We start from the raw sequence: 21,789 nt of genomic DNA, 5'->3' as shown, positions 1-21,789 counted from the left end.
GTTAGTCTGGATCTGTGAAAGTGGCAAAGAGTCCTGTGGCATCTTATAGACTAACAGACATATTGGAGCATAAGCTTTCTTGAATGGGTGAATACCCACTTCGTCGGATGCAGCGGTATTTCGTCTGTATTCACCCACGAAAGCTTATGCTCCAGTATGTCTGTTAGTCTATAAGGTGCCACAGGACTCGCCATTAATAAGGTTGTTAATCTTTATTTGAATTCTTGCCTCATTAAAAACATTTAATAGTTATTTAAAATAACAAACATTTAGAATTTGGAAAGTTTATTCTTAGCTACAGATGCTGCAGTTTATGATATATATTCACACCATCATAAAAACAACTTGGAAAGGGAGGCAGTTTTATTTTTTTTAAAAGTCCAAATATTAATTTATTACAGATTAAAACACAATGAAGCAATGGTTTTGAAGGTTTCAAAATAATGCACTGTCCATTGCAGTTATAAAATAGAAATAAAATGATGGAGTACTAGTTAATACGATTTTAACATAATAAACAATGGATAAGAAACACTATTAATGCCTTTTTAAAAAACAAACAGTTGTTCCCCAAAAATATGACTAAGTCGAACACTGCTCTTGGCATGTACATTTTAACAGTTTATAAAAGGGTTTAAAAATAAGACTTGCTAAATACCTCCTTTGTATAAAGGTACCTATTTTTGTTTTAGAAAAGCAATACATTTTACTGAAACTTAGGAAAGCTTCGGATAAGATATTATGTAAATACTTTCAAACAGAACTGTTCTTCACAAGAGGCCCAGCACGCAAACACTTACTCATGTGGGTAGATGAACAGACGCAACTGAAGTGAATGAGATTACCTACATGAATAAGGAATGCTTGCATAACAGTTTATAGGATCAGACCCCACTGACATAATGAAACCTGGTGAGCTAATACACTTATTTATATTCTTCTAAATACCGTATAAATAGGTCAGATTTTCATTGAGTGTAAAATACTAACAGTTGTAGCTTCTTCAACGGCAGATAATTGCACTTAGATTATAGAATGAGTGCAGTTTAAAAAGACTTGTATCTCCACCCCAAATAATACTGTATGGGGCAACAGATCGCAGGTTGTTTGCACTTTGATTATTTGGATTGTAAACTGTGATTGTAGCCTTAACTTCCTGCTCAGTGGCATTTCCAGCTGTATGTTTTATCATACTGAATATATCTTTTTTCCTGTGAAATGCAGAAAGTAAAACATCAAAGGTAAATGGAGAAAAAACAAACAGTGCAAGATAAAAATTATTGTATTCTGAGAATTTCTACAATATTGCACTCCGCCACACTGAAGTTACCAACCAGAATGCACCCAGTAAGAGGCTGATCCAGTTTTAATTTTAGCTAATGGGCCTGATCCTGAAACTCAGTGAGTAATTGGGTGCTAAGCACTTTGCAAAATCAGGTCCTAACTATATTTATGTTTAACTAAAGAAAACAAATCTGAAAATACAAACTCAATTTTACACTCACATAAAATAAATTGCAAAACCTAAGGTTTGTACATATCACTTTTTGATAGGTACAAATCAGTATTTATCATCAGAAAAAGCAGCAGGGTAGGTTTTAGTGAGTTACAGATTATGTATTTTAAGTATATGCATGAGATTACTCCATTTTTACTTCCCTCCTTTTAAGAACTCTCTGTTGTATAATGGAGCCTCATAAAAATAGTTAGCTGATTGTTCACATTACATGAAACTCAGCAATGAGGCAGCCTCTACCAGCCTGTAGTACACAGGGATTCATTGGTTTTACAGCAGATGAAAGGAGAACTGTAAACTGCCGATATACTGGTTCCCTACCTACAGTCAGTGGTTTTGATAACTGCCAGTTCTAATGCATTGAAAGCTGATGCCTCAATATCTTTTTCTGGCTCCCCCTAAACTCTCTAGAATACTGCATAGTCTCTGCCGTATAGTCTCATGTGCCTTGTTCAGCTCAGTTTTAAATTATTGAAATGACAGGTTTTCACTGCTTACTGTGCTCATATTCCACAAAATAATGCTAGAATATTTTTGCTGATGATGATTAAATGGAATACAAATACATGCAAGAGTCACACAATTAAAACTATGTATTAAATCATGAACCAACTATAAGCAAGAGAGACTGAGTGCAAATTAAGAAGAGTAATTGTACTCAGTGGTTTACTTTGGATGTTCAGTAGACTACCAAAGGAAGTAGATGAAGCTACTAGTCACCAAAGTATTTAAAACTGGATTAGATTCATATCTGGGATTTATAACAATTTTGGGTACAGCTGCCAAAGACTGGTTGATCCTCTAATAAAATGCAGTGGGGATGGACTAAAGTGATCAGTTGTTCTTGCTTCCTAATTTTCTGCATTAGTAGAATAGTTATTCTTAGCATAACAGTGAAACAGTTCAAGAACAGTTCATCTCTGCATAAAGGTTGTCTTGTAAGGCTGCCAAGGTCAGTAACACCCAAGGCAATATGCCACATCTGTGCCAGCTGTGCAAATTAAAGTGACTTGGGCAGCTTGAAATCAGTGAAAATATTTCATTAAATACATCAAAAACTTTATTGCTAACAGATAGGAAGCCCCATTTATTAAGTGCACCAGCAAATATTTACTTATAAATCTACTGTTTTTATCATTGTCAGGTAAAAAATGCTTATGAAGTAAAAACAATCACATGCATAAAATGAGGGAAAGCAACACCGAGGTTACAGTGCATCCTAATGGAAACAAGTACCATTAAAAAAAAAAAAAGAAGACAGATGGCCAAATTCTACTCTTTGCCACATTTACTGGTGTAAATTCTGTTGAGCAGAATTGGGCCAAGAACATATAGTACTTGTCTAAGGATAATTTTTTTAAGAGCAGCTTTTATTGTTTACATTTTATAGTCAGATTTGTAATTTTCTTTATTTGTACATTTGGCTCATTGTTCAGATAAATCTGTTGACAATATGGAAAATATTTAAAAGTTTTCTCTCCTTTCAAAGAAGTTTGGCTGGCAATCTAAGGCAAATTTTTTTTTGTCTATTTAAGAAGCACAGTGAGTTAATTACTAGGACAACAATTAAATAAGAACAAATGAGAAGTTTATGGTGTTTCTCATTATGGTGACATGTCAGAAAATATACAAACTGAAAAAAAAATTGAAAATATGAAACTGTGTTTAAATAAATATTCTGTTGTTTTACAGAGATATTTCAACCATAAAAATACATGAGAGTTATCCATACTTCTCCCCCAAATGAACATCAGAAAAATCAGATTCCCTTCTCCCTGACATAAAGCTACTTATTTTGCTAGAAAACATATCCTCCAGAGGGCAGCATTAAACAACAGTTCAGTTGCCATGCAATCTACCAAAATCAACTATTTTGTACATCTAGTTTTGTTTATTGAATTTTCATACCAAAAGGATGCATAATTATATATTATGAAAGGTTATTTATGGCAGAGGCTGGCTGTTTGTCATGGCAATAAATCTGGAAGTGTCATGGCATAACAATACTTTAAGTTGTTTGCCATAGGAAGTGATGAGAATATTTAAATAAATACCATTTATTTTATAGTGAATTGCATAACACAATTTAGTGGTGTTTAGCTAATAGTTGAAAACTCAAACTCCACTACATGGTATGTAGAGAACACCAAAGTCCTGATCCTATAGTTGGATCTCTGTTGGTGGAAGGGTCTGCCTGCAGAGGTCTAACTGCAGGATTGGGGCCAAAATTTGTAAAAATTCATGAAAGATCCTTGCTCCATCGTGGACTGATGCCAGTTTTACACCATCTAAGAATTTGACCCTGTGACTAAATAAAACAAAAACACAAACAAACAACAACAACAAAAGCAACCCTAAGAGCAGGGTTTCTGTCATGGAAGTCTTGGCCATAACAAACGTACAACCTTTTTATAGTAGATAACCATGGTAATATATCTGACAGGCTTAAAAAATATGGAATATGCTTAATAGATATTTTTGACATGGGTAGATTCCATCCTTTTCAGTTTTAGCATTAACAGGAATGACCAGTTCAAAAAGCACATATCAATGATTTGTTTAGTTAAAGACCATCAGACACCAAACATATGAAACTATAAAACTGAAAAACTGACTAAGAAACATTTTATCCTTTGGTTTTCTAGAAAACACATAAGAAATATTTCAGCTTTAGTATTAGGAAAAAACATTCATAGATAGAGATTTTAAATATACAGGAGAAATAAGTTCATCATCATTACATATACAGAAAATGTCAGCATCTATGAATGGATGAAAGAAAATAAAGTATTTGGCAACATCTTGATTTCTTGATCTAATTATCAAAAATAACTATCACGGCTTGGAAAGAAATATTTTCAGTTTGGAGTCAGTTTGGGTTTTCTCCCAATCTCTTTCCTAACTAGGAGAAACATTCCTTGATTAACCTCCAAGTACATAATTGCATCAACTGCAAACTACAGTTCCCCCCACAAGGGCAGGCTTAATCATCAGGTTGTTTAAAATGCTGGCAGTGAGTCAACCTCAGACTCCCAATGTCTGTATTGCTGGTGGCACTGAACTGGAGCTTGCAATGATGGGAAATATTTGGAAAGTAGTCAAGGCCAGAGGATATCTTCCCATTGGGAATTATAGCAAGATCTCCCACCACTACTATAGCAATGGTGCAATCACACTGTTGCTTGCACCGACTGTGCTACACGAATGCTAGACCAACAGCGGAAGATTTCCCTAAAATTCTGCATAGACTAGGCCAGACAGGGCAACTGTACTGGAACTCTGTTAACAACAATTGGGCATTTAACATGACTGAAATGACAGGGTGCAGCATATGGCCAGGACTGTCCTGAACAACAGTGAATGAAATAAACCACTCTAGCTTTAGGGCTTGTTTACATTGCCCTGGCAAAACGCATTAGAAGGGTGTGATTTGTAAAGCACTCCAGTGTGCTGTACTCTAAATGCCCCATGTAGATCCCGTTGGTGTACTCTAAAAGATATCTAAGTTCGTGTTAACATAATCAAGCAGGAGTATGTTAATGCGAACTAGGGAATTGGGTGCGTAACTGCCCTTTGTGCCTTTCAGAATCTCCCCTTAAAGTGATAGCTAACCTCATGAATTAGAAATAATTACAATGCATTTTTATTGCTGGTTAAATTATATAATTCCTGTTTCTTGACCTATTAGTTTATCTGAGTTTTAATCAATATAATTATAGAGAAAAGTAAAAAATACAACATACATCTTTATAGTCTTTAAACAAAAAAAAGACAAGTAATACAAAACCAGAGTGGCTGACAAATATAAGAAATAAAGTTAACTGCATATTCCTGTGAATCTTTTATGTAGTCCACATCTATCATGATGAGCTGTATGTCCATTTCAAACATTAATCTGTGTACAGGAAATGCTCTCTGTTGTCTAGGAGGCTTTCCTAAACAAATCCAGTAAAAATAATGCACCAAGGCATTGATGATAATTCATAGGCATAATTCTGAAACTTTCTACTATCTGTTTGGAGACATAAATGGAGAGCGGCATACAGTACCGAGCACATTTATCCTTGTTCATTTTATTAGAGCTGGAATTAACTCTGCACTAGGTTAACTTGTAGAGGCAAAGCTCATTAATTCTTGCCTTTATCCCAGTATCCTCACTTCATCACAAGCTTGCATGTGCCCAATAGACTCAATGGAATAATGATCTAAACACAAGGTTTGTATCAAAACAATAAGCACCATAGGCACAACATTTTGATGTTTCCTCTCTCTTTATTCTTTAGTTACATTATGCTACTAAAGAAGTGCATTGGGAGAAGCATAGAGATCAAAGGATTGCAGTGCTTTGCCATGCAACTTTTTCCTTTCAGAGCCAACTCTCCTCAGCCAGTTCTACAGCTCTGTCCAAGATGGGAACACCTTCCCCTCCCCCTGGGTGGCACGCTGCTACTCCACTCTGTACAGCTAGGCATGCAGCTGCAGCTCCTATCCAAGACGAGTGTACTTGATGGCTATGCAATCACTCTAGGTTTCTCCAATCTGCCTGGTTACCTTACTACTCCTGTTCCCTCACCTACTAGTACATCAGTTACAAAATCAGCATGTCCTAAAAGCCTGGGTCTTGACCTTTTGTTTAATTAGGCTTTACCTGATATAGGCTCTGATGACCTGTTTACCAGTACATCCAAGTTTTGTCTATCCACTTTTCAATGTCATTGGCGTCTACTGCTAAGCCCTGTCCCCATCCAATAAAGAGAAACCATTAGGCTTTTTGGATGTTCTCATTTCTTCAAGAATGGAATGGAGCTGGTCAAGGTAACTTGCAGAATGGGATTACTGTGTCACAGATCACAGTTCACAGAGTATTTTTGAGTGGTTGTGTGGTATAGACTGAGCCTGAGTTCAAACTCATTTATAGCAAAGAGAGAGAAAGACAGGGAGAAGAAGGTGGAGGAAGAGTATGAGTATGCAGATCAAATTATACAGTGTTCACAAAACAAGCCCTACCAACCAAGGGAATTGAATACTGTATTTCATACTGTGACCTCTTCCAAGTTTTGGGATCCCCCCAGTGTAGCACTTTTAAGTGCTCTCTTGCTTTAGAAAAGACTTTAGCAGAGTTCTCACTATGCACTGAGCCTACGATAGCAATTTTTTAAAAAAGTGTGTTTGGCAGATGAGGTTTCCCAGGTTCTCTGGATTCTGCAGTAACAAAGACGGAATCCCCAGCAAGACTCTTGCAGCTCTTCAGCCACACACCCCAGAAAGTTAAATGTATGTTTCTTCCCGAGATACAAGTTTTGTCATTAGTAGTTGAAGCATGCACACATGGCCGAGTTCATCATACTGAGCCAAAACTTTACTATTTCCATCAGGGTGGGAGCATGTAGCAGCGAATGGGGTTGGCCTTGTTTTCTCTGCCCGCTGAAAGTCCTTTCACTCGGCCGGGTGACAAATGAGTTTCTTTCATTTCTAGGGCTGCATTCTTCTTTTCTTTTTTGCTTTCAGCCATGTTTTTTCACCCTTTTAGTGAGTGTGCAACAGAAATGAGAGTTGAAAGCCAAATTTAGGAGAGGGATCTCTCTCCTCCATGCTCTAAGGCACACTAGGCAACAAATTGTCTCAGTACCGTTAGTCCACACAGTAGCATTAGCAGCAAATACGATTATTCCCATCCACTGCAGCTTGTTTGTACATAAACTCCCAATGTTGCCATGCATGTCCTATGGGCTTGGGAAACTTTATAACATTTTTAAAGTCCATAAATGACAGCATCCAGTATAAAAAAGTTCAATATATTACTGTTGATTTTTTCTTTACAAAAATTAAAAGATCAAAATATGTCACATTATTTACATACTTTATGCTTCATGATTAGAGATCACTGAAAAAAAACACACAGACAGACAATGTTTTAATCACAAAGACAGGAATGTTTCTTTACACTCATTTACCACAAAGTAGTTAATTATTGTTAATGCTGTAAGAATTGATCCCTTTTGGCTTTTTAATATTAAACAACTAAATGAATCAACATAGAATTAAATACTGTTCTTTTAAGGCCCTGCCTACATTCTTGAGTTTGTAACCAGCTAGTGATGTGGTTGGCTCTGAACTTGATTTATATCCACACATCACCTGGTTAAAATCTGATTGGTAGCTGAACAGTTACTAATGTCCCAGCATTGCCAGAGTGTTAGTCTGCCACATGCTTCTCTGCCTGTAACTAGTTTACAATACTGTCCTTTAGTGGTATGGAGAAAAGGCCCTAACCATACCCAGGCAATTGGTTTGGGCAGTCCTCCTTCCTAGCTGTCTTTGCATTAGGTATCCCAGGATGCACTGTTCCGTGTGCTGCTGCTCTTTTGTATGCATGTCATTTTGGTGCTTTATCCCCACTACTGAGGCACTATGGAATAGCTGCCCAGATTTTCCTAGAATGCATTGGTACAAACACTTTCAGGCAATGTGGTAGGTGTGGTCGCACTATCGTGATGGCAGAAAAGCTCCTGTATCAGGGTGCTGGGGGTGCAGGAGCACCCCCTGCCTTGAAGTTGTAATAGCCAAATACAGGGTTACTGTTTTCAGCACCACCCCTATAAAATTGTTCCAGCACCCGTCCTGTATGAAACCGAATGATTTGTAACTTGGTTAAAGAGACCAAAACTCTATCTGGTTTCTAAATCATGGCTAAAAGGTAGAGTATGGGGAGGGTTTAACAGAGAACTGTAAAACTAGAATGAAAATTAAGTTAAACCCAGATTGCTGAGCCAACCACCTTCACTAATGAGGTGGCAGGGAACATTCAGCACAGGAACAAGCTTTTCACCTTTCCCGATTCATTAAAGCTATCCCTGACAGTAATTTCACAAGCACTATGGCATCCTTGAAAACCATGGCATCTGTGCTGTCATAAAATGATACACTCTTAAAAATTGCTATATTCTCAAATACTTTGTGGTTCGTTGATGGCATCAAGAGGATTTTACATTGGGAGAAAATAATTTTAATACATTTATTTGAAACATTGCTGAGGAAGCATTTGGCACAATCCCTATTCTGCATTGCCTGGTTAGAGTGGGGAACATTTATTTCAAAAATCTGGGCTTCACTTAGTTTTCATTTGTGCAGAACAACTTCAACATTTACATTTTTTTTCATTTTATTATATTTCCTAAATGGACTATATATACATGCTGTACACATACCCCTACACTCTCTGGGGAAGATTAGCTGTTTGGCAGGTGCAAATATTTGTCAGTGTAATTTAGGCAACTTGGATGCATAAACATCTAAGTGTGCCTACAAATCAGGTACAAAGAGCTCTAAGTGACCCAGGGCTCAAACCAACAAATGTTTGCACACTGAATAGCTTTCTTCACATGAATGATCCCATTCACCTAAATGTGAGCTACCCATATTAATCAAGTTACTAAACTAACTATGCACATGACTGGGTCCCTAAACTGCAAGTGCAAAAATGGAGCCCTGGTAAAGCCAGGCCTGAAAAAAAGCTGGCTCTTTATGGACCCGGTTTATGAGTAAGGTATTCAGCAATTGTCAGCTCTTCTTTCTTGCACTTCCTCTATAGCATCTGGTTCTACTATTGTAAGAGACAGGATACAGAAGTTCTGCTCTGAGCTGGTATGGCAATTTCTAAGTAAGGTACGTTCTCCATTGCACAGTTTAAATGAAGCTCAGAAATACAAACAAAAACTCAAAATGCAACAAAATTCAAACCACTGACAAAGCTGGGAGTTTCACTCTACCTTGTGCCAACATCCTGGTACTGGCAGTCCATCTGGTCCCTGAAAAAATTAATTCACAGGTATCATTTCTATTGGAAGTTACCTGACTTTCATGCTGAAAAAAACTCAGGCCATTCATCATGATGATGTAAGATTCAGCAGAACAACCGACAAAGACTGGCTAATTACCATGCAAAAACATATATTTGTATAAAAACAAAAATACATATGCAAGAGAAACAATTAGTTATCAGGAGCAATAAAAAAACCTGGAATCATGGTGAATTCATTTCACAACCTGATTTAAAAGGCTGTGGGGTTTATGCGGTCAGAAGCATGTATGGAGGGAATTCTGCAGGAACACAGCTCTTGGTGGTTTTCTTGTTTTAGTTTTTTTTTTAAATGAAATCTCAGTTTCTCTTAGTCTGATCCTGCAACACTTAATCCCTTTGAGAAGTCCAGAGTCGTTCCACTGATTTCAATAAGATTTCACTTAGCTTGTAAACTCTCTGGGGCAGGGTCCATCCTTTTGTTGTGTTTTTGTACACCACCTCACACAGTGGAGTCCTGGTCCATGACCAGGTTGCCTAGGCATTACGGTAATACAAATAATAATGACTCATGGCGTAACAGACTACTCAGTGGGAGTATGCATGTAAAGATTGGGCCTTTCATGCTTAGTTACTGACAGAGGTATCAGAGTCCTGTAAAGATCAGAATGGTGGTAAAGTTTGGCTATAGTGAGGGGAAAAAAATTAACCACGTGCATGTGACAAGCAAATTAATTAACCTATCCTTAGAAGGGAAAGGGGCTAGATGTGAATATGAACCAACTCTCCAGTTCAAAGCCACATTGGAAGAAATAGTAGATTAAGTCACCTATATATACTCTGTTTTTGGTGCTGGATTTTTAAAGAGCATGAGGTCCATCTCTGTGCATTTCTGCATATGTAATTACTGTGGGTGCGCATGTGAAAACTGGGTGTTCACACATAAGTCGGTAGAAAGGTAACAAATTAGCTACTGTGTGTGCAAATACCAGGTCTGTGTGCACAGTCATGGTAACTCTGGGTAAATATAAGTGAAAAATGCACATAGACTTTGGGCTGCTCCTTTTAAAAACCAGGCCGCTACTGCCCATCATTTCACAGCCTATTACTTATATTTTGCATTAACTTTCATAAGTTAAGATAACCTAACCTACATGAAGCCCAGTGTGACAGATGTGGCAGGGGAATGACACCCTCCCAACATTACGCATGTTATGATACACAGGTCATGCTATAGTAACACATCTTTTATATCATTACAGAGTGATAACAACATGTTTGGTCTTTGTGCTGCTTCCACATAAAACTTTGAATTTCTGATGAAGTACCTTTGAAAGAGAGCACTTCGCCAAACCATTTGAACACTGTATTTGCTAGAGGTAAATTCCTGTCCTCTGCTGCAGGGGGTATAGTGGGATAGGAGGAGCTTGGAGGATTGGAGTAGGAATCCCGCTCTTACATTCAGACGACCATCAGTCAAAGCCAACCCTGAGCCTACTCTGTGTTGTCCTGCACTTCCTGCTGGCAAGATGACTCAGGGTTCAAGTATGACCCATTCTCCTTCCTTGGCTTATTAAGTACAGAAAAGTCAGCATCTTGCCCCAGACAGGAACTTTTAATTAAAAATATACAACCCATATATTTATTTTGGCAATAATAATAATAATAATTAATAATCACCTGCATTTATATTGCACCTTTCCTCCCAAAGGATCCCAAAGCACTTTACAGACGTAAAAACTAGTTTGCAAACACTACACAGGGAGCATGCTATCTACTCCTGGTCTGAAACCTGTTCAGTAGCACACAGCAACATTATGCAGCAGGTCAGAAAGTGCAGGATGACAACTACTCAAACGAAGGGTCTTGAAACAATAAGGTATAGGTTAATCCACCAGTGCCGCCCAGATGATTCAGGGGGCTTGGGGCAAAGCAATTTCAGGGGCCCCTTCCATAAAAAAAAGTTAGTTTTGCTGCCCCAAGCGTCGAAGAGAAAAAAAAAAAAAAGAGAAACTCAAGTCATGCCGCCGAAGAAAGAAGAGGACAGGAGGACCCGCCACCAAATTGCTGCAGAAGACTGAAGCGGAGCCATTGAGCTGCCGCCAAAGTGCTGCCGATGAGGAAGAGAGGGACTGAAAGACCCGCCGCCGAATTGCCGCCGCCCTGTCTGTGGGGCCTGGGGCAAATTGCTCCCCCGCTCTGGACAGCCCTGTAATCCACATGCATAGTAGTTAGGAAATGGAAATACTGTATCAGCAAGTGTATATACTGTCTACATGCAGAAGAAACAAGATTCCATCTATAGTGAATACCATTAAAATCTTGATAGTTACCACACCTCGGTATTTACCTGTACTGAAGTATTCCCTGTAATTTGAATGGGAAATACTTTGGTAGATAAAACTACTCTGAGGGGCAAAGGTCAAAAGTTCACTGGGGTCCCCCGTATATATTTGACAGGTTTCAGAGTAACAGCCGTGTTAGTCTGTATTCGCAAAAAGAAAAGGAGTACTTGTGGCACCTTAGAGACTAACCAATTTATTTGAGCATGAGCTTGAGCTGTAGCTCACGAAAGCTCATGCTCAAATAAATTGGTTAGTCTCTAAGGTGCCACAAGTACTCCTTTTCTTTTTGCGTATATATTTGGTTTCCTTGATCCATGTAGGAACCTGTTTAACTTTGTGGAAGAATGCCTGTGTACTGCCCTTTGATTGCTTGGAAGAAAAATATAGACCAGCTAAACATGCATATTTTTCTGTGTTTTTTACAGCAAACTCCTTCAGTTGGCCATGCAGAGTCACTTTCCACAGCACAGCCAAGCACACACATTTTCACATAATCTGCACTTTAACCTGTTGACTTGACAGCCAATATGTGCGGGCAACTGGATTCTGACACTGCAAATGCTCTTTCAATGCATGGCCTGTCAGTGTACTCCTATGACCACCATTCCATAGAAGTACAAACTGGCTCTGAATCTAATGTGTGTTTCCTTCTCTCTTTAGGAGAAGGCACTCATATATCCATCATGAAAGGGCTTTGCAGCTGCAGAAACAATTAGACATAAGAGCCATGCAAGAAAGGAAAAGAGAGGAGATACTATACCAAAGGGCAGGGTATGCTCAACCCATTCAGGCCTGGTAAGCCTGGCTCCCCTTTATCGTCTTTAAGATTACGTTCTCCCTGTTTAAAAATGAACTGCTTGTTGAGATTGATGAAGGACACAGAAAAGTTACTTAAACAGACATAATTTAACCAGCAACAGAAAGAAAATGGGTTCAAATTACTGTAAATCTATTTTTGATTACAAGAATAGTAAATTCATCTAGACACTATCAACTCTGTCATCAGACAAGATTCTTATAACTTTGTAACAGCAAAGTTAAAACCATGGAAGTAAAATAATTTGATATACAAAGAAAGCTGATCTACAGAAGCCAAAATGAGTTACAAATGCTGGTATAGCTTATGCCAGTTTCCTGAACAAAGTAAGATATGCCGGCAAAAACACTTCTTTGCTGGTATATCTGCATCTACACCAGAGCTTTTGCCAGCACAGGTAGGGAGAAGGTAGAAAAAAAATACCACCTCTCTGACTGACAAGCTATGCTGGCAAAAGTTTTAAGCGTAGACCAGGCCTAACAAAGAATCATTTACTTTACCTTGTTTAAAGCAAGTACCTCACACTAGATCACTATGGCTGGAGTAAATTATAACCACTGATTTGAACAATGTTCCTTTAATAAATAACAACAGTAACTTTCATCCATAATTCTCAAAGCATTTTACCAAGATGGATAAGCAACAACATACCCATTTTACAGATACAAGGAAAACAGTAGTTTAGAAAAGGAGGACTATCTTGACCTGAAGAAGAGCTCTTTGTAGCTCGAGAGCTTGTCTCTTTCACCAACAGAAGTTGGTCCAATAAAAGATATTAACTCAATCACCTGTCTACCTTGACATAAAACAGAATCTAACTGTTCTATCTAGGCCAGTGGTGGGCAACCTGTGGCCCGTAGGCCACACGCGGCCAGTCAGGGCAATCTACTGACGGGCTGTGAAACAGTTTGTTTACACTGACCGTCCGCAGACACAGCTGCCTGCAGCTCCCATTGGCCAGGGACGGCAAACCACAGCCACTGGGAGCTGTGAGCAGCTGTACCTGTGGACGCTCAGATAAACAAAGCATCCTGTGGCCCGCCAGCCGATTACCCTCACGGGCCGCACCACTGATCTAGGCCCTATCAAATGAATGTGGAACTCTGGAAACATACACAGTAAGTTTGATTAATGTTGGTCTCGAAAAACCAGCTGTTTTGAGGAAGTGGAAGGAAGATTCTCTGATTCTCTCTCACTCTCAACTGGTCCCAATTGCTATCTGAGGAGAGACAGCCCTTTGGTGCTAGTCGCTGTCCCACTCTGAGAAGCTATCAGAGGGACCAGTCAACAGCATGCCTTCTCGCCTGGACTCACTGACAGCTTGGGGAATTCACAATGAAAAGATGCCTCTTGTACATGGTGGCACAATGTGCCAAGACTGCCAAACCAGCCCTAAAACATGGCCTTTGGACTAATGCATGAACTGTCCTTATTTCGCAGGAAAGGGTGTGTAATTTTAACCTGAGTTAATTTATAAATTGAGAAATTTGCACTGCAATCAACTATCAATTTCCGAAGGAAAAAACGGGTCAAATTTAACCCAATGCAACCTCAAGTAATGTTTGGTGACTTGAGGAATAAATCTGACTCAATATCTAATCTTCTCACAGTACCACATTGTCCTCCATATCCCCAAGATTTGAACAGAGATGTGCTGGGCTAAAATCTCTCACCACTCTTTTAAAAGGGTGAACTATCTACTGCACATCTATCTTTGATTTTTAAATATAACGAGAAGGTCCTTAACACAAGATCCTTATCTTTATTACTGCAGCCAGTTCTTATCTGGCAAGTAAAGGAACATGACAGTGAGCCGATATGTCTTGAGCACTGATGCCTCAGCAGTGCAGATTGAAAGAAACACTGAAAAAAAAAGTCAGAAAACAATAGCAGTCTGCTCTGATCTAGTGAAAATTAAATGAGCTGTCAAACAGAGCCCTCCAACAGACAGCAGAGTCAAGAGAAGAGTGTCATGGGTACTCTTGGTGACATGGAATGTAAGGAAAAGCTTTCGCCTTGTGCAAAACAATGACATACCACTGGACAAGGCTGATCCAACCCAGGCGGGCCTGGTTCTCCTTTTTGCCCCTTGGCTCCTTTTCTGCCAGGTATTCCTCTTTCTCCCTGTTGACACAATAAAAAGATTAAGCCACACTGGACACAGAAGGATGACAGTTCAATTTTAATGTGAGAAAGACTTCCAGGGTTACCATTTTCACGGAATGATTCACAATGGGGAATAGATACACTGAAGTAGTTACGCTGATACAAACCCCATAATTAGAACCAGTCGGAAATTTTCCAATGGGATGGGTTGCTGTTGGAAAATGCCGATTCATCAAAATCTAAATGTTCTGCTGGAATGTTGATTTTGATGAATTTCCATTGAAAAAGAGGCATATATGTATGTATGTACATATAGATACACACCAAAAAATGTATTTTCATGGATAAACTTTGGGCAAACAACTTCTTCTATTTACATTGTTTTAACCTTGTTGGCTTAAAAGGGTTGCCATGACTGTGGACAAAATCTGGCCCTTTGTGACCAGAAAAGATATAAAATATACTGACCTTCTCTCCCCTTTCACTTTTATCTCCTTTCTCACCTCGTAGTCCTGGGAAACCCTATCAAGAGAATTTTAAAAATGAGAAAGGTATTTGTAAGTTCAGTTCCAAACAACTCCATCAAATGCATGCTAGCTCACAAGGTCAATTAGAAAGAAATCACATACTTTACACACATCAGTGGCTGATTTCTTTGGGGGAAAGCTCATGGTTTAATATACCTTAATGGTATCCTATCCCCTGGATGGGGATTTTAGTTATTCTGATACATTCTTAATGAAGTTGAAATTCCTCATCCAGCTATTAGGTAGCATTCAATCAAGCTGTGGCACAGTTACATCTGTGGGGCATGAAGTAGAGTGGTCTAATGGCTGTACTGCAATAAGTGTGTTACAGTAAGTCCACTTCTCATCCACCAGATCTCTCCTCTGGGCACAGCAGATTTAATTGAAAATGAGAGATAAAGTGCTATATTTCCTATATGGAAAATAAGTATTTGTAAAATTAACACACCACCCATTTTAATGTTTGATGTTCCCAGATGCCACAATTAAAACAACATATCAAATACTTACATCTAATCCTGGTTCCCCTGGCTTGCCCTGGGGTTATAAAAAAAATAAAGAAGAAGAAAAGATGTCACGTTAAGTGTCTCTTATGTTGTATGTAAACTTAGAACTATTTGGCAAAATAACTATGTCAACTCTGTGTCTTGTAGTTTTGTTGGGACTCAATATAAATGTACATAACTAATATTTAAGCAAACGGCTGGAGAGAGTTAAAGGGAAAGTATTTTTTGCAGCTCTGATAGGCAAATGATTTTGTATTGTTGTTGATAATAATGCTCCTTAATGCAGGTGCATGTTACCTGGGAACATGGGGAATGTGGACAAGTTAAACAGGACCATTTAGAATCTTCTGTGTGTGACAAAAGTAGGTCAGAATTGTCCCTGGTGTAACTCTATTGACTTCCAATTGATAGGAAGTGATAGAGAAAGAAAGAGAGAGAGAATTATCGGGTGGCTTGGAACCGTGACCTAAAGCTAGCTAGATCTAGATGATAAGGGACAGCATCACAGAATGCAGTTGTACATGCATATTAGATTTCTGTAAAGCAAATTTTGGGGAATTAAGAAATCTAGCGAGAAAGGTGTAATGGGAGAAAGCATTAATATCTATTCACGTGGAAGGTGGTTGGAGAATTTTAAAGATACTAATTACAGCACAGCTGACTACAGACTCCTTTGAAAAAGAAGAAATCTAGTAAACTAACCTCTTTGGATTTATACCAGGGATGAATTTGGTTCAGTAAGTCTATGATTATCTTTATCTTTTTAAATACAGTAATGTCCTAGAGAACACAGCATCTGAGATTGCCATCATTTGTGTCATACACATATACTAGGAGAATAACAAATGTGTACACAAAAGGAAAACTGGAGGGAGGTAAAGGGCCTTATGCTGCATTCTGCTGCTCAAAACCACATTTGGCTTACCTTTCTGTCTTATGAATAAGCTCTGTAGATGGAACCCTGCTCAGCCTATAAAGCTCTCTCATCAGATATCTATTCGCTAGTGATTTAAGTCATCTGAATATATGAATAAGTCTGAATATATGTACTATGATATTTATTTAACAGGGCTAACAGGAACCCAGTGATTGCTGAGGACTCTATGGCTGACAGTCTACTTCTCAGCAAAAATTGGATTTTTTAATAATTAAAATGACAATATAGTCTATAATTAGGGTATATTTGGTTCAACTTGAGAGTTAGATCTTTAGGAATTCTCTTCACTCCATTAGCTAACTGGCTTAGGAGATGGATGCCAAAGCAGACTGCAGAGTAGATTTCAAATTAATTTAATATTTTTGTGTCAAAGTAAAAATGTCTCAAAGCAGGTGTACACCCCTTAAGGACTGATTTCATTTGATTATGAAGTACTCATAATCCAACAATTCCATGGGTACCTAGGACTTCCTTTGTGTCACCATGCTGTATGCTGTGGCCACTCTGAATGTCAAAGAAATAGCAGGAATAGAACTAAGATCCTGCTGCTCCCAAAACACAGGCCTCTGCTACTTGAGCTAAAGGAGCACCTGTTAGCGGTTAACAGTATAGTGCCTGTGACCCACAGTTTTAAAATTCTGATTATACCCAGTAGAGAGCAGGTTTGCATATACACTCTAGTCAGTTCATTATAATTACAATATATTTTCATCTTCCCTTTCCCTACTGAATTATTACCTTCTCCCCTTTGGTGCCTGGTAAGCCAATAAGTCCCGGGGGACCAGCAGGACCCTAAAAAGAAAAGTGATCTATCAGAAGGATTTGGAAAACTGATACTAAAAGTTTTTTGTAGCAAAAAAAATACAAGCTAGCAAATTTCCCACATACAAACCAAGCTACTCACAGGTGGCCCAGCGTCACCAATTGCCCCTTTCTCACCATGGTCACCTTTTTCTCCCTTTACACCATCCAAGCCCTGCATGAAAAGATGGTGACAGTTACCAAGGGGAGAGCATGTACATAATAGCATTGGACTGGGTAGGTTATAAATACCCTGGGCTCAATTCTTTTCTCATATACTTTGGTGAAACTGCCATTGAAGGCCAGAGGAATTGTGCCAATGTGACTGAGGACAGGTCAGGACCAATGTAAAAGTGAACTGCATTATCTAGGATCAGGATTACAGTACTTGGACAAGGAAAAGGCCAGTTACTACATCAACTCCATTTCATGCAAAAGCAGTACAGTCGATACCTCTGATCTATCTGAAGTTTATCTCCCTGCCTCCCTGTAAACATATCATACTTTGCATTTATATATACAGTTGGACAGTAAGTTTTCTTGAATACATCACATGAGAAATATTTGGAACTAAAAGTTTAAATGTGTGAATTAGGAAACAGTTTACATCACATGTTCTGCGCAGAGTAACAAAGAGGATTCAAGTTCATAAGTCGATTTGGAGGAAATATTGTTGATACAATATGGGCCTAATTTTCAAAAATGTTGAGCACTCACAACTGCAACTGAAGGCAATGAATGCTTTTGGTGCTCAGCAATTCTAAAACCCAGCCCCTGTGTTTGATCATAGCCCTTTTTTTTCTCTCTCAGTCATGCACCAGCAGCCTGGAAGTATTGTGTGACAAACACTTAATTTATTGACTCACCTTAGGACCTGGGATTCCTTGAGGACCCTGCAGGGAAGACAACGGTGTATTTGAAAAAACAGATTTTTAAGTCAATTAAATATAATCAAATGCAATTCCCCAATCATTTTTTGTGTTAGACCCACAGATCTGTCTTTGGCAGTGATATATTATAATTATTTAATCTCAAACATTTCTTCTCAAGGTGGATGGTAGTTTTTTGTCTCTCTCAGACCAACTCAATAGGAATGAAAAATCATTTCTTGCATAATCACACAAAATCCTTGGAAATTAACCTCGGATAAAGAAGGCTACAGAAGGCTTTCTGAAGAGGGAAAATTATAAAGCGTTCTGTTGCTTAACCTGTACCCCAACATTAATATCCTTTTGAATCCAAGTGAATTGGAAAAGACCTTCAGGATCCCTTCTCCTGAAGCTATAGGTGGTATCTTAATTAAACGGTCTTTCAGAAGTCCTCCCTTATTCAGTGCCTCAGAATAGTTCCCAAGACATGCTGCCTCCTCCTCCCACCTACAAATGTGATCAGTACATTGACTAGTCTGTAATCTTCTGGCACATCTCAAGGCTCTGTTTTGTCCTATGTTTGCCACCTCCCAGACATCTTAGAGGTCTCTGTTGAAGAAGCTCAGGGGGTATCAATCCTACAATGGCAAAATTCCCTTGACTTCAGTAGGACCACAATCCAGCCTAATTTGTACATGTGTATATGCTGATGACAGTTCTTGCCATTTCTATTCCTAAAATGCTGGGGCATGCGCTGATATCAACTGCAAATACAAGTCTTAAGCCCTATGATACTTAAGCATGTGCATTTGCATACAATTACACAAAAGTGCCGAAGTACATTCCTGAATCAGGGCCTGAAACACAGCATTCATACCTTTCTAGAGAAAAGTTTACAGAACACAAGAAATAGTGCTCAAGTTAGTTTGGGAACCACATTATGGCCCATTAGTCCCTAATTCTTCGGACTGCTCAATGAAGTCTGAAATGCATAGCATAGCAGACAATAAAGTGCTTCCTTTTTTAATAAATTTAATGTGTCAGTGAATTTTCAGACATTCTCTACTGTAGGTGCCGTTCGTCATAAACTTACCATAGGGCCTGGCAATCCAGGGGGTCCTGGTTCCGGTATGATCTGAAAATAGGAATTTCATTATATATTAAAGTGGGTTGTTAGCATGTACTGTATTGTGCCATATTAACACATGACTAGTGTGGTCATTGATTATTGTTTAACTAGTTTTAGTTAACAACACCTGGATTCACAAAGGGGCTTGTCAAGGAGGAGAAGAATGACAATTGCTGGACCAATATGACAGCTGAATTATGGGATATTCTAAGATGGGTGCTTCTCAAACACTCCTATTGAAGTTCCACTTTAATTAAATATTGATTGGGCCAGAGAAAGCAAGAATGACTCTACAGGCTAGTGCATTCACTGGCAAGGTGGCATTTCTCTACTCTAACCTCTTCTCCCCATCAGGCAGAGGGGGAACTTGAACTAGTGGTCTACTACATCCCAGGTGAGCACCCTATCCACTGAGCTAAAGGAGATCAGGGATGTCCTCCCTCCCGCTCTCAGGATTTTGTGTAGAGCTAGGTGGCCTCTGAGCATACCTACCTGACGGGGCCCTACAGGCAAGTTAGGCGTAGAGTGCCTATCTTCCTCCTGTTCTTGGATCATGCTGGGGCCTAGAGGCAGGCACCAAGGGAACTTTTACTGTAAAAGTTTAGGTGCTGAGTGAGTTTAGGTGCTTACAAGGTGAGGCAGCAGCCAAGCTGGATCATAGTGGTGCCTAAAAACAGGACTTAGGCACCTAAGTACCTTTGTGGATCCGGCCCTAAACAACTGAAGAACCTATTCAAACTCAATCCATTTTCTAGTCACAAAATACAAGTGTCTGAAATGTGATTTCTCTAATTTTCTTAGGAATCTATCCCTTTTCATGCAGACCTGAGAAGAATGGCTTCCTATTTGACTAAAAGCAAATAATCTCAGTTCTGGTGTAATTAATAAAAAGCTTTAATTGAAACCAACTTTAAAAAATAATTAAAAATGAGCAAACAAAATATATGTGTATATACTATAAAACGGCAATAAAGTCACAAGAATAGCACTTAATTACCACATCGCTGCTCAACACTTCAGTGATCAATGTACAATCCAAGGCTAAAAAGAACATTAACTTTGCATCTGTGACGAAGAATTGTGCATCAGTTCTAGTTGAAAATGCAGTGTTTTGCTCATTACCATTACTGTACCTAAAGAACTAAAAATATAACTGCAGCCTATGCACACACCGACTTCTTTTAATACTGATAGCATCAACAACACTGTGCTAATGTCTTACATGATTGTTCTGCAAACACGGGGATCCAGTTTCTCCTCTCTCTCCTTTTGGCCCATCAATTCCCTAAATGGTAAAAATATAATGCTGAGTTTACACATCCCAGGCTTCCAAAAAGGCTATAAGAAGAGAGAAAAATATATTTTCTTCACCTTATCCTGAAGTCTTTACTCAAGCAAAATTCTCATTCACTACAGTGGGACTGTTACATGAGTGAAGGGCATTTTGCTGAAATAAGGTTTTTAACATGGCCTCCCTACTGGGAAAGCTACTGTTTCCATTGTCTTGCTGAAGCTCAGGGATGACACAGACTTGTCAGGCTCTGATCCTGCATGTTGTGTTCTGCATGAATAGACCCGATCCCCCCCGCCATCACCACAGAGCTGCACTGATTTTCACCCACATGGGGCAACTTGCACCATTGGATCCTTAATGTTTATGGCTCTGATTCAGCAAAGCAGTTAAGCACATACTTAACTCTAAGCCCTAAAAAGGACTGGAAGGGACTTCAAGAAGTCATCAAGTCCAGGTCCCTGGGCTAAGACAGGACCAAGTAAACATAGACTATCCCTGACAGGTGTTTGTCCAACCTCTTCTTAAAATCCTCCAATGATGGGTATTTCACAAATTCCCTTGGAAGCTTCCAGAGTGTAACTACCTTTATAGCTAGAAAGTTTTTCCTAGTATCTAACCAAAATCTCACTTGCTGCAGATTAAGTCCATCACTTCTTGTCCTACCTTCAGTGAATACAGAGAACAACTGATCCCCATTTTCTTTACAACAGCCCTCAAAATATTTGAAGACTATCATGTCCCCCCTCAGACTTCTTTTCTCAAGACTCAACATGCCCAGTGTTTTTAACCTTTCCTCACAGGCTAGGTTTTTTAAACCTTTTATCATTTTTGTTGCTCTCTTCTGGACTCTCTCCAGTTTGTCCACATCTTTCCTAAAAAGTGTGGCACCCAGAACTGCATCACTTAGGCACTGGCATGCCTAAGTCCCACTGACTTCAAATGGCAGTTAAGCACGTAATTTTAAGAGCTTTGCATGGGTCTATGAGAACTATGTTCTTTGGGGAGCTGAGAATGTGTTTCTTCAACTTCCATCGAAAACCTCTTGAGACATCACACATTGCTCCTTATTAAATCAACACAATTCTGTCCCCTCAAGTGAGTTTGCTTCACATTTTCCAAGAGCTAGTGCATTTTTCAACTTACA

At 38.9% G+C, this 21,789-nt stretch overlaps 1 protein-coding gene across 1 annotated transcript in view; it reads right to left on the bottom strand.

The window, feature by feature from the left end:
• Positions 1-361: 361 nt before the first annotated feature.
• Positions 362-21,789, bottom strand: part of COL23A1 (collagen type XXIII alpha 1 chain) — a 353,419-nt gene continuing 331,991 nt past the window's right edge. Inside the window, exons 20-30 of the mRNA XM_073355469.2 lie at positions 20,574-20,636; positions 19,316-19,357; positions 18,220-18,246; positions 17,457-17,528; positions 17,291-17,344; positions 15,620-15,646; positions 15,051-15,104; positions 14,514-14,600; positions 12,420-12,497; positions 9,286-9,324; positions 362-7,400 (exon numbers count right to left, since the gene is read on the bottom strand). Of these exons, the coding sequence (XP_073211570.1) occupies positions 7,398-7,400; positions 9,286-9,324; positions 12,420-12,497; positions 14,514-14,600; positions 15,051-15,104; positions 15,620-15,646; positions 17,291-17,344; positions 17,457-17,528; positions 18,220-18,246; positions 19,316-19,357; positions 20,574-20,636 (546 nt within the window). The 3' untranslated portion in view covers positions 362-7,397. The remainder of the gene's footprint in view (positions 7,401-9,285; positions 9,325-12,419; positions 12,498-14,513; positions 14,601-15,050; positions 15,105-15,619; positions 15,647-17,290; positions 17,345-17,456; positions 17,529-18,219; positions 18,247-19,315; positions 19,358-20,573; positions 20,637-21,789) is intronic.

Source organism: Lepidochelys kempii, chromosome 8 (genome assembly GCF_965140285.1).
Source record: "Lepidochelys kempii isolate rLepKem1 chromosome 8, rLepKem1.hap1, whole genome shotgun sequence".
NCBI classification, from domain to species: domain Eukaryota; kingdom Metazoa; phylum Chordata; order Testudines; family Cheloniidae; genus Lepidochelys; species Lepidochelys kempii.
The sequence above is the reverse complement of the archived record's forward strand: the minus strand, read 5'-3'. Positions and strand labels throughout refer to the sequence as shown.